General features: G+C 44.0%; 1 protein-coding gene across 1 annotated transcript in view; it reads right to left on the bottom strand.

Annotated features, from left to right (window-relative positions):
* Positions 1–807: 807 nt before the first annotated feature.
* FAM83F (family with sequence similarity 83, member F) overlaps positions 808–13,645 on the bottom strand; it is a 37,207-nt gene continuing 24,369 nt past the window's right edge. The window contains exons 5-7 of the mRNA XM_009322592.1: positions 7,057–7,178; positions 5,764–6,476; positions 808–872 (exon numbers count right to left, since the gene is read on the bottom strand). Of these exons, the coding sequence (XP_009320867.1) occupies positions 808–872; positions 5,764–6,476; positions 7,057–7,178 (900 nt within the window). The remainder of the gene's footprint in view (positions 873–5,763; positions 6,477–7,056; positions 7,179–13,645) is intronic.

Genomic DNA, 13,645 nt, shown 5'->3' with positions numbered 1-13,645 from the left:
CTGAATTAGCAACAAACAGGATCTCGTAACAGCCACTGAAGGGTGCATTATTGCTCCCAGATCCTGCCCAGTCCCCCTTATAAGGCATTTCTCTTGACCCAGTCTCAACTGCAGGCTAAACATCCCCCTATATTCCATTTTTTCTCTTTACTACGTTCTTGCTAAATCACTTTGTTCGACTGCTATATTTATGACATGAAACAGATAAGATACTAATCTGTTGGCCTCTGCTAGCTTAACCCTTCTCCCTGACCACTCATTTCTGTGTGGATAAGTGACAACAGGCATCTACAGGAAGACTCCTTGTGGACAAAGGATTGCTATGCTGTCTGTAAACATCCTTATTTCACCCAGAATTTGCCACTTCGATTGGATTTAGCCTTCCAGCCAGTCAGACCAATACATTTCTGCAGTGCAGTAGAGTAAACAATGCAACACAGTGATTCTGAGTCTGTAGCTAGACAGACTGAAGTAGCAGCACAAGTAAGTTAGAAAATCTCCTGCATTTATCTGGACACAGAGCAAGCTCTGAGACCAGTCATCACAGTTGTTTTTATACATAAAATATGTGTGCACACAGACATATGGACTAATACATTCATCACTAACCCTCATTTAAGGGACCGACCATCCAAAGTCTATGCTTCACCCAGTAAATGTGTTTTAACTGGGGGTGCCAGGTGCATCCAGGACCGCGCAGTGGCTCGACAGACCACTGTGTGAGGACATGGCTGTAGGTTCAAAATCAATCAAGAGGTTACTGTTCCAGCATGTTCAGTCTTCAGTTCTCCAGACAATCCTTCCTAATCAAGATAACACACAGGTAGATTGTTTGGTTTTATCGCTCGTAGTGGAGTTTGGACCCAGGTTACCTGGAATGAAAAGAAGTTAAAAGTAATGTTAATGTTAAGTAAATACGACCTGGATAAAGTTTGGACTCACGCTTCAATCCTCTCTCGTTACTTACTATACACCTTGTGTTAGACCTACATTACTCTGCACTTTCTCGTGATTTCATTTCCTACTACTGTGAAATGAAGAGATATTAAAATAAGAGCAAATTCAGAGTATACTGTGGAGAAAACCACTGGAGAAGTATTTCCAGGCTTTGGCCTGTACCCAGGCCAGCTTCAGTGTATTCTCAGGTCCCAGCCGGCACTGAAATACAGTCTGGACATGACTTTGGTGGGACATTTTCCAAAGAGTGAGGGATGAAAAAAAAAAAAGTCAGGTCATCTCATCCATTTGATCCCCACACATATTCTGAGGAGAGGTTTTTTCACGTCCAGTTTTGAACATCTCAAGTGCCAGTATTTCCACCATTTCCTTTGCAAGAGAAATCCCAAGGCCTCAGGGTCTCTCACTTAGCTAGCATAGTACGCTGCCCAAATTTTTTATCATCTTACCTTTTTTTCATTGATCACTCTATGGATACCTTCTGCTCCCCAGTACTTTCCAATGCTTGCACTGCTGTCTGAAGAGATTCATTACAGCCAGCTGTTGGTCTGGATGCCCCAGCATATTTTTTTCAAGCACTGTACTAAAGTGTGCTTGCATAGGCTTTTGCAAGTAAAGGAGCTCTGCTGTGCTCCGAGCTCAGCGAGGCTTACTTGACATACAGCCCAGGGCAGTACGTACTGAGAGGGGCTGCCACAGAGCTTGCAGTCACTCTGAAGAAGGGCAGACCCCACTCGTGTATTTCTACAGAAGGAAGGTATATGTGCATCTCCCAAGCAGTCGGAGCCAGTGGCCAGTACAGATTGAGAACAGGGAGGGAAAACTGCCACAGGTCATGGTGACATGCTACTTGAGAAGTCTCAACCTTGCTGAGATGAGGGAGCTTTCAACCCAAGCACTGCCTCTGAACTGGGCTTCTAATGAATCATTTTTCATGTCACTCTCTTGCTTGTGGGTATTTGATCAACATTTTCCTCACCTGTAGGTGATGGGGAAGAGAAGAGCTCTCTCCTCTCCACCTTCTTCCATACTGCAACTTATTGATATCCACGTGGGAGGCTGCACTGCAACCCCCCTCACTTTTGTGGCTGCTCTGTATGCTACTGCTTCCTCCCCACAGCTCCCCATGGCATTTCATTCTACCTTCTGTCTGCACCCCCCCGTATGTTACTACTAAGTTTATCATTACTCCTATCTCCTCACCACCCCTGTTCCCCTGTCTGTCTGTATTACATTCAAGACCCTCATGTTTACTTTCAAAAGCGTCTGTGCTGCTCCGCTTAATCTCAACTCCCAACTCCTTTATTCTTCTCACTTTCTACTCTTGTCTTCTGACCTTTTTCTACGGATCCCGCTACAGTTAGAGCATACACCCTACTTGTATGTACCCAACAATGTTCCCCTCTTTCTGTTTAGAACAGAGGCTGAAAATTCCAGTTACCACCTGACCATGATCCCACTTCGGCTGAAAAACACTGGTGATAACTAAGCAGCTGTTTCTGCAGTATTGCAGTGTGCAGTGTAAGTCCCCTTTTTTGTTGCAAGAAGCACCCAAAAGTGAAACATGAAATTCTGCTATTAAGTATATGTGTTCTGCAACCAACGCTTAGGAGGAGTGAAGGCCAAGTGAAACTCAGGATGGCAGGCCCTCCTGAACGAGCCCACTTTGCTTCTTGCAGAGAGGAAAACAAAACAAAAAGCCAGCACCTTCCAAAGGCACACAGCTTTCAAACCCTTGCAGTATTTCCCAGAAACTGCACACAGACGTCAGTGTCTTTGCTGATCACAGTCTGCCCAGCAGCAGCTTAAAATTAACAAGATTCTGGTCATGTTCAGAGCTGCTGCTGTTGTGTTCCTAAGCGGGCAACAGTGAAATTCAAGAGTTGTGTCAATTTGATGATGTGGTTTTAAGAAAGCCTTGTAAGAACAGGCATTCTCAATTTGTCATGCAGTGTGCTAGGACAACACCTCAGGATGTTAATTTGGACACTTAGTTTGAGACATTACTATCTGTAGCCCTTGTATTTTCCAGACTCCCAATTCTGACTTGTAGGTATCATTTCCTAGCATGCAAATACCCAGTCAGATTTTCAGACTGTCGCAGAGTGTGCTTTCATCAATTCCCTTCCCAGTTCAGATTCTCTTCATCACCATTTGCTCTTACAAGACTGAACCTGACCTTTAGCCTGCTTGAATAATGTCTTTCAATTACTCTGAGAGCTACTCCGGGTGTGGATCTGGTCCCCCTATGCATTTGCAAGGTGGGATGTGTCTCTGTGGTACTACAGAATTAATAGTGTCTTTGGAGGATGTGTGCACAGGCAGGCCCACAGGGCTTAAGTGTGCTGTTTAGTCTTTACAAAAGGTAAGGGCAGCTATTTCAAACTGTGAAGCTCTGAATAATTGCATCCTAACTTGACTGCATACCAAGAACCTTCCCTCTCCTTCATTTCCACTTCTTACCTCCCTTCTGTCACCCAGAGTATCACAGCATCAGTTTTTACAAGACCTGCTCAAAGATAACTTAGATCAGTCTTACAGTCCCCCAAGAACAAAGTACCTCCTATTTTTATCTTGAAGCTGGAACTCTATTCCATGCCCATGTTCAAGACTTCTTTATTAAATCTTAATGAAGTATGTCCTACTGATCAAGTAGCTGCAGGATCCTCTGCGTAACTCATTTTTTTCCTCTTTCTCATGAGTCTCCATCTTTCTATTGTGCCCTCTATCATCTCTGTTCACATGCCACTTTGGGACCACTAGACTAGAGAAGCTTTCTCTCAAGAACACTGATGCAATTCAAAAGCAACACACAAGCAGTGATCTTCCTCCAGCCTTTTACAACACCGGATGAGCTAAGTCTACTTACACCATACCTCAAAAGCTGTAGAGTCTCCCATTGCCACCATGAACAGGCATTCTCAATTTGCATAAAACCAAAAAAATACTTGCATGGACTGCTTGGAAAGACTTACCAGGTCAGGAAGAGCACAGCGGGAAGGGTGGTGGGCTGGACCTCTACGCCTTCCCTGCACCTGTTCTCAATTCTTCCTTCCCCTTTATTGGAAGAGGTGGCAGCCCTCAGGAAGTAGCAGTGGCAATAAATAAAACCTGAACATAATAGCATGATAGCGTCTTTGTGGAAATGGTCCAGACCAAGCATCAGACTGTCTGGCACAGATCCACTGTCTTAAAAGGAATAGGGACATCCCAGCTGCCCTGGCTGTGCAATGCCCCAGAAGGACACAGCACCCCACTGTTCAGCTAGAGACATCAATCTCTTTCGTACCTAAGGGGCCTAATTTCATCATGACATTGCAGGAATGGCGGGCTGCCTGCTTTAAAGCAGCTGACAGTGAGAAATGTAGGGAATCTCTGATACTGTAAAGTGCTGACAAATCAGAGATTACACAATTCCCTACTTCTGTCACTAGAGGGTAGTGCAAGCCCTCAGGTCCATTCCTCCGAGAGGAAATGCCCATACATCTCCCCACAGGTCTTCACGGATTTTGTTTTTCCTGGCTCCGAGGAATGGGGCCCAGCACCACATACTGTTTGTGCTCAAGACATAAAGTGATTTGGAGAGAGGATCTCTTTAGGCCAAGGTTTACTTCTGCCTCCCCAAATGCCAAACACACATCCTAAAATGGGTCTACTATAGTCTTAAATAAACTATCCATGCCTTCTTACAGTTCTTCTCTCCTGTGTTCATTTGGCATTTTTGAGTCTGTCCTTTATTCAGCCAGAAATATTTCTAAGAACCTAATCAATCGCTACTGTTGACCTTCCCAATACCTTGCTTTTCTTTCTGGTCTCAGGAGAACGTCTTTCCATTTCACATCATGGCAGTCTCAAGGCAGTTCAGTCTCTCTGCGCCTGTGTTTTGCATTCATCGGAGCACAGAGTAGTCTGTGGCCAGACAAGTTGAGGAGAAATTTTCTTCCTGGAACTAGGAAGAAAATTCATTTTCCTGCCTGCACAGGATGTATTGACACCCAGTACCACTCACTGAGAGAGGAAGACAACCAGGCTGAATAGCCCATAGATTTACTTCAGTCTGACAAAACATCTAAAAAGTTGGGAAGTTAAATTGGGATTCTCATAAATTGGAAGAAATCTTTATCATTTGTGTCTTCAACTGGATGAAGCCTTGGAAGGACTTAGTGAAAAATATCAATCATGCATTAGCAAAGAAAAAAAAGTTGAGATCTACTACTTCTCCATAGCTTCTGTTTTCATGACCTCCTCCCCCATTTCAGAAGGTGATAAAGTAGCAAATTAAAAAGACTTCTGCCCTCTCCTCCACTCCTTGCCCCCTCACCTCAATGTAAATACGTTTTCCTCTCTTCTCTACCGGTAACTTGTCACAGTAAACACACCCGACTAAACCCAAATGAGGAACGGAGGGGTTACACTGGAAATCTGTCTGTACCCTGCTCGCCACTACAATAGTGAACATACTGCTGCTATTTATTAGGGCAGTGCACTTCAAGAACTACACACGCAGCCTGTTTTACACACGGAGACATTCACTCCCTTTGTCCCATACCCGCTTGCTGAGAAGTATGAGAAAACATTTACATGAGAAGTACCAACTTTACAGTAAGACTGCCATTAAATTGCCTTCAACTTAAATTCCCTGTATCATTTGATACAACTTCTACTCTTCTTTAATCCTGCTCATTTTAATATAGAGGAAATAACAGGATCTACTCACAGGTGCCTATATTGGAAATATTTGCACCAATCAACCGAACTCAGAACAAGGGACACAGAAGCAGAACATGCTGGCAGAAGAGGATTTACCTGAGATGCCTCCAGTGCTCCGAACACTGGCATGGCCAATGCTGAGCCGCTCATATTCCAGTTTCATGTTCCCAAGGTCTTCTCCTGAATGTCCTTCACTGGCAAAAGAATTGGCCTCAATGCTTGAGCCTGGAGACCGTTTGGCCTTGCGACTGAAAAGCCCACTGGCAAACCGTTTTCCTTGCTTTGAATTGGCCTGTGCGTCGTCTTTCTTCACATCTCGAATAGACTCTCTGGATTTGGATTTATTTTTCAGGTCCATGTGGAGCCGGGAGAACAGTTTCTGAGGGCTCCGATTCAGCTTGTTCAAGTTCTCCAGAGGTGGATCAATTTCTGGGAACTCTTGCTCCAATGTGATTAAGTCATTCAGAAACTGATTTAACCGTTTCTTTGACTCACTTGTTTCCTCCTTTTCCATGTTCCCCTGATTATCCTGCCTGTGTCGTGAAGCCCAGAGCATCATATCACCACGGGTTGCCCCTGCCACTAAACCATACTTGGGGTTAATGAACTTCCGAGCCACGGTGGAGGAATGAAGGCCTGGCTTCCCAATTCCGAGAAGGAATGGGTTAGCAATACCCAGTTCCTTGTAGAAATTAACTTCCTCTGAGATGGCATAGAGCTCACGAAACTCAACGTCAAACATCTCCACGTGCTGTCCTGTCAAGACTAGCAGGATGTTTCTGTCAATGTGGGATGAACTCCATGTGAAGCTGAGTAGGAAACAGAACTGACATTAGATTTTTGGGTGCATACTTGATCCAGCCCACCTAACAATATCTAAGACACTACAAGCGCATATGTAGCATTGTGCCATTTGCCCATATGTCCTTGCCAAGATGGGTCAGGATACAGGAAACTCTTTATTATTGTTCTTCATTAGGCATGCAGACCAGATCTGGAAGAAAAGGCCCTAAAACTCTGAAGGACAGTTCACCCTTTCAAAAAAGCAACACTGCATCAACAGGAGGAGTCTCCAGACTGAAAACCTCACTGAAGAGAACGAGCACAGTGGCTGGTGGGGAGTCCTTGCAGACCACCACCTGATGCAGTGTGGAACTATTTCTAGCCCACTGAAATGGTCCACTAGCATGGGCATATTCCGTTCTCTCAGGAGCAGCTTGTGCTCTATGCCACCTTCTCTGTCATCCCACCCGAATTTCTACAGATGCCACACAGATTACGGAGGCTGGGATAAGAAAGGGAATGACATGGGAAGAAGATTCTCAAGCAAAGCCACAAGCTGTTCTTTACACAAAGAATGTAGCTTTGCCTTAAAGAAGAGCGACCCACCTGTATGATCCAGTGGCCACCTTTTCACCATCCACCATAAGGAATCGGGATGCCAATGTGCCTCTGATCTTCCCTGCTGGCATGTAGAACCCAACTCCTGTCACAGAACGTATGCGGATATTCTAAAAGGGAGGTGAAAAGACAAAATGTCACAATAAATAGGGCAAAGAATTAGATAATTGCCAGCTGCAAGTCTTAACATGTCACTCACATTATCTCACTACTTCTGGGACTACAGCTCATTTTGTATCAGCCACCAGAAATCAGAGGGCTGCAGAAAGGAAAGCACAGTGCCATAAGTCCTGTTGTCATACCCTGTCTATGCAAGTCACTCCCTTCCATCAGTTTATAGCCCTGTCCAATAGGTCAGCATCTTTGTAACCCTGCCTGCTGTCTTCAGCTATTCATCTCAGCCCACTGGCAAGACAATGCTTTCAAAATCAAATAATCCTCCATCTCCTCCAACATCTCCTGTGTTGTAGCTCAGAAGGCCCAGCCCAGTTCAGGGGAATGAATCAGAGGAAGCTCTGAGTCACGTCTGTCCTCTCTGAATCCTGATCCCTATTCCACAGCACTCGTGAGCTCTTCTCCAGATGACGTTAGCAGGACCACAAAACCAAGGAACTTTGCAACACCTCTGCAGTGCAAAGGACACAGTTACTTGGAGGGTAACGTATGAGACAGATCTATATTAGGTTCTTTTTGTGCTTGTGTTCTGATCCCAACAACACATGACTTGACAAAATTGGGCAAATTAGAAGACTGGACAATTTAATTATTACCGAAGAGAGGAGGAAACAGTTCTATTGCTCAAAACATAGATGTTTTCTAACTGTTATAACGAAAGGAGAACCCTGACCTTTATCATTTTGCTAAGAACCCCAAACAGTTACAGTGTCCACCCAGATTCCTCACTGTTCAACAGAGAGTGAAAAAACACAGGACTTTCTTTTAACAAAAGGAGTAGGATAAGTGTCTCTACTTTCAGCAAAGAAGAATTTCTCAAGAAGAGGAAGGAAAAACCTTTCATGAAATGAAAGGAAGTAGTTAGAAAAAGATAATACCTCTCCCCAAACCTCCTGTCTCGCACCCTGTGGCCAGCAAACCAACAAGCAATAAAACAAAGCACTACCAGGGACAGAGAAAACACAGATTAAAGGTTACATGATTTTCTACAACAGATATGTGCCTGCACGTACTATAAGAATGTATTTGCACATTGGACTGAGTGTCATTCTGCTCATGGGTCCTGACTGCATGAGGCTAAATTGCCAAACAGGCATACGTGCTGTCTAACATGAAAAAAACCCCCAACAAAACCCAAAAGCATTGACTGTCAGTATAAGTTTAGAGCAAATCATCTTGTCGCTCTGACACACAAATTTAGACCATTTTCTTCATTCCACCATCTGTTTCTGTAAGAATTCTTTAATAATGAAAAGCTAAAAGGTATTGTGATCTGCAGTAATAAATCCAGGGCTGGGAGTCAGATAGTCCCAAGTGTAATCACAGTTCTGACACCATTCCCTGTGATGTTCTAGGAAAGTCAGTTCACCTTTGCCTCATTCTTCCCCCATCTGCAGAGCAGGAGAATCATGAGGATTTGGCTAATGCTAGCACAGCCTCAGATCCCACAACGAGCTAAGTCCTATTATTATAAATCTCACTGACAGCATAAATATTGATAGGCTATAAAAATCTGCATGCAGGAACAAGTGATTGTAAGAATGCAGATTTCTTTCAAAAAACGATTTTCTGAATATAACTCTTACCTTTTGAATCTGCTCCTGTTCTCCCCACTAAAATACAGCAGTGGCAGTACAAATTCTGACTAACAGTAACTGATGATACTACTATTTTGCATTCATATATTGCTTGATCTGTCTGGAGTCCTACGTGGGCATTAGCTAATTAATGCTCCCAACACTACTGAAAGTATTATTACCCTGCTTTAAAGACGAGGAGCCTGAGAGAGAAAAAGATGAAGTGACTTGCCCAAGGCCTAGCAGTGAGTCATATGTGTGGGATGCTGAATGCAGGTTGGGCAGAGCACAGGAGAAAGGGTGCCCTTTCCAGTATTTAGAATAACATTTGTAGTTGGTTGGCTGATCACCTGAAATTTTTTTTTTTCCTTGTTGAGTAAAGCTGGATGTGGGATTTGCCAAATCATGGAATATTGGCTGCAGGTGTCAAGAAGGACCTCAAGGACCTCCGTTCTTCAAATCAGTCAACAGCTCTGACATGTCATATACCTTTGTGAATCAAGAAGTATCAGCCTGTGTGAGCAGAAAGTTTCTTAGCATGTAACAAGTGTGGATTTTATTGTGTTTGTATGTTATATCACCTTCTTTTGGTTGAAAGAAAGCACATTTTAATTTCTGCAGTAACTGAGCTACACATAACACTTAGAAAGGCACAGAGGGGATAAAACCAAACAGCTGAACACGTAAACCTCCTTGAACAAAGTAGGCACAGGAGTGCATAAATACATCTTGAAATGCAGAAAACAAGCACCAAGTCATATAAACATCGAGTCACTTAACAGGTTATTTGTATAATGTTTTCTGCCTTGAAGGATCTTGGAGCGTTTGTAGACTGATACATCAAGCTGTACAGAAGAGGAACAAGCCTGGGTTCACATACTAAAGACTACACAACAACAAAAGAGGAAAGACAAATATAAATGAGGTGAGATTGCAGCCATTTTGGGAGGGCACTAATGTTACAGTAGTAACAAATATTTTGGGTAGAGGACCAGTTAGTTCACCAGATAGAAGTGATCCCTCCAGATCTGTATTCTTGCAGAAGCCTGCTTAAGGTTTGTCATATCCTGGCTTATGGAAGCTGCAGTCTGCATTAAATTTCCACATTTCCTTTACAGGGGCTTGCACCGCTCCTCATCACAAGCAGTGACTAACGTCTCCCTGGCAGCAACTTAATATGGACTGGTAACACTCAAGCCTGACAGAGCATCCTAATACAAACAGTGAAGGAATCAGTCTTTCTTGCTTTATTGTGATGCTCTTTTAAACCTCACCCTGAATCCACAGAAAGTTAAATTAGACCCAGTTTAGAAAGTCAGTAATAGGTTGTGTTGTGACTGACACTTAGTTGTCCCTTGACAGACCTGGGCAGCAGTGCCCACAAGCTGGGGTCGAGCAGGGTGAGATACACAAGACAGACCCTAAAGGGGTTGCGTTGCAAGTACTTCCACCAGGGAAGCCTGTTGTGTACCTTCCCTCTTAGAACAACCACTGGTATATATGTTGCAAAGCAAGCGGGGATCTTTATTTCAAGTTGGGATGGATGGCATGAATGACCTCTATAAACTAACAGATGTAAAACAGATAAATGAGAGGCAACAGACAAAACCAGTAGCTGATAGATGACAGTGACTCAACAGTCCCTTACATTGACCGTGTTTTTAAAAATGTAGATATCTCCTTTCTGCTGTCCCTGGAAAAATCAGACCCCTTCAATCAATAGCATCTGCTGGGGTAGCTCTTGTCCTCTGTTCTCTTATAATACTGCTTCACCTAAGCAAAGCGCTGAGGGGCAGGCCCCAATGCCCGTCATTTCCCACTCTAAAATCCTAGATGGAGGTTTCACAGAAGGGGGAAAGAGGAAGAGAGATAAGGGATTCATGTGGACAGGACCACAGTAACAACAGACAAGGAATCTTTCTTATTCATGGTCTGCAAGGTTCTTATTTCTGGTGATCAGACCTCTAGGTCAGATAGATGGGTAGTAGGTGCTCATCTTACACAGGGACACAAAAGCAGCCACAATCTGGAAGCACCCACCAAGTAATGCTGGGAAATACTGTGGACTTATCCTATGTGTTTGCCCTGAACAGTTTTGGGAAAGGTATGCTTGTTGACAACATAGTAAAACTTGTAGATATTCAAGTAGAATAGGATGGAATGCAGCTAGCTGGACCTGGCCTGCCAAGGTCATTACTGGGTATTATTTATTTGGGTCTTTGCAAAAAGAGAGCCTTGTAAGCCCCCATTTTTGAAAGTTCACAAGCAACCTAGAAGAATTCTCTAACAGATGATAATTAAAAAAACAATTTTAAAATTGCACTGCATCACATCCTGTTTAGCTTCTCACTCGAGTTAGGATTGGATGAGGAAAGCTTGGAGGTAAAGACATGAAATACTGAAATGAAATTCCAAAAATTTCTTAGGCAGAAACTTTCCTGGAGTGAGGAGAGGAATTCCTTACATGTTGGGAAAACAAATGTGAAAATTATCATGAAGGTGAACTTCCTGCAGATAACTCATTCCCTGGGCTTGCTTGGAGCTCTAGGTGAACTCCCTGTCTTTGAGCAGGAGTGTCTGTTACTGGGGTTTTCATTAGCAGAAGCATGGGGAGGAAATGAACTCATCTAAAAACTGGTGAGAATGCTCACCCTCAGGTCAACAAAAAGAGGACTTTTTGTGGGGCTATGAATTTTACATCTATGAGAATTTTGCTTCATTGTGATCTCAGAAGAACACTCTTGTGTCAAACATAACAGAAATCTGGCAAACCATGTCCTGTAGGCTCAGGAAGCCATATGACTCATACGCACAGACACACTCTTGCTAACATCCCAGGATGAATGTACCGATGATTGAATTTAAATGCATTTCTAGTGATCTCTGGCCTTCAGACCAAAATTGAGTTTTTCTCATTTCATGCTTGGAGTCAGTAAAGAACTTTTTGTCTTTGCAGAGTGAGGTACTGTCTTCCTACAGCAGTTTCCCTCCTGTGAGACTGTCAGCAGATCATGATACCTTGCCATCTCAAAATGATACAATAGCCAGGAATTTTGTGAAAATGCCCAGCACTGTATGCAGACAAAGGGCAAAATCCTGTGTTAACAGTAAATCTCCCTGTATTAGGACCGTTGAAGTATTCACTCTGCATTGGATGAACCGGGCAATGGAAACAAAAGGGCAGGAATCACAGAGCAATCTGAGCATCTGGTGATGACAGAAGACAGAAAAAGCATCCTGATCCAGCAGCAATGACAGCCCATGGTAGTGTGTCGCCTCTCTCTCTCTCTTTCCCCGAGATCAGAACTTGCCTCTAAACCTTACAGTTACATCCCACATCGCTGCAACTTTCTCAGAAAAAGCCATCCTGTAAACCTTGCACAAGCATTCCAAACGAAAGGTGGGAAGAAGGGCAGGAAGGAAGAGTATGCAATTCCTTTAATGACAAACTGTGGCCCACTGATGAAAATCTTTTAGAAGAAAGCAAAATGGTTACACGAAAAGACAGTGTAAGGAGACAATGTTTTCCCTGTTCCTGAAAATCTGTAGAAGAAACTCAGACACCAAAGCAGATGTCAGGAGAAAGACATGTTAGAAATAAGAAACAGGTGAATAATAGTGTTAACTGCACTAGAGTTTCTCATTCTTCCTTAGCAATTCCAACATCCTCTGTGATCAACAATGTGGGACAAAATGATTCTGCCTGAACAAGACCAGAGGCCCAGCTTGCTTTCTTGCTTTAAATCTGGGTCTTCAACACTAAAAGTTCAAAACAACCCTAGACACATTACATCAATGAGGTAGGGGTGGGGGGAGTCCTCAAGGGGAAGCCTTAACCTTGCTGGAGGCAACTCGGGTATCTAAAGCCTGCTGTCGGGGGAATTACTATATGATTTCTGCCATAGTGACCCAAGCAGCAGCATGGATGCATCCAAGGCAGCCTTGGGCAGGATACTAAGAGCTTCTTTGAGAGGCAAATGACCTGTTTCCCCTTACAGGAGGACTCTTCCCAGTCCTTCCATAGCACCATAGACAGGAATAAACTGCACTGATCTTAACAAGATTAACTAAAGCCTTTTTAGCCATACTGGAAAAGGAATACAACCACCTTAAGGGGAATTGAAGATACAGTATGAGATAGCTGGGAAAAGAGGGGAAAAAGTTGAAGGACAGCACTCTGTGGGCTGTGGCTCTGCAGAAGAGTGAACAACTAGGTCAAAGAAGGACGTTAAAAAGTTCTTCTCAGTGGACCTCCTTCAGCTCAGCTTGTATTTGGACTTTTTTTAGCTGAAGGAGGCTAATGAAAAACATAGCAAGGGCTGCTGTGAGAGAAAGGAAGCACAGAAGGGACACCTCTGCTTTTGATAGCATCAATTTGAACTCTGCCTCTTGGAAAGGTTAAGGAGTATCAGGGAGTGTGAGAGGGAGATAGATTGGTGGAGCCACACCCTACCATCCCTGAGGCAAAGGTAGCAGATGGAGGCTCCACAAGAAGCAGAGGATCCCCTGCCCTCTTGCCACCAGGCAGAAGGAGGGGACCTAAGTGACGGGGGGGAATGGGAAGAGGTCCCTGCTCAGGGTGCCAGGCGAACCCCCGCCCGGCCTCCCTTACCTTCCCAGTTGCCCTTACAGAACAGATATGAGGCCTTGGAACTTGAGGGCCAGGCAAATGAGGATGTGGACGAAGGTCCATCCAGGGGGTTGCCTAGGGTGAGGCAGTCAGCCCCATGCGTTATGACTGCCTCTGCTAAGAAAAAAAGGAGAGTGATTGTCATAGGCAATTCCCTTCTGAGGGGAACAGAGGGCCCTATATGCCGACCGGACCC

The sequence above is a fragment of the Pygoscelis adeliae genome, unplaced genomic scaffold, assembly GCF_000699105.1.
Source record: "Pygoscelis adeliae isolate BGI_AS28 unplaced genomic scaffold, ASM69910v1 Scaffold60, whole genome shotgun sequence".
NCBI classification, from domain to species: domain Eukaryota; kingdom Metazoa; phylum Chordata; class Aves; order Sphenisciformes; family Spheniscidae; genus Pygoscelis; species Pygoscelis adeliae.
The sequence above is the reverse complement of the archived record's forward strand: the minus strand, read 5'-3'. Positions and strand labels throughout refer to the sequence as shown.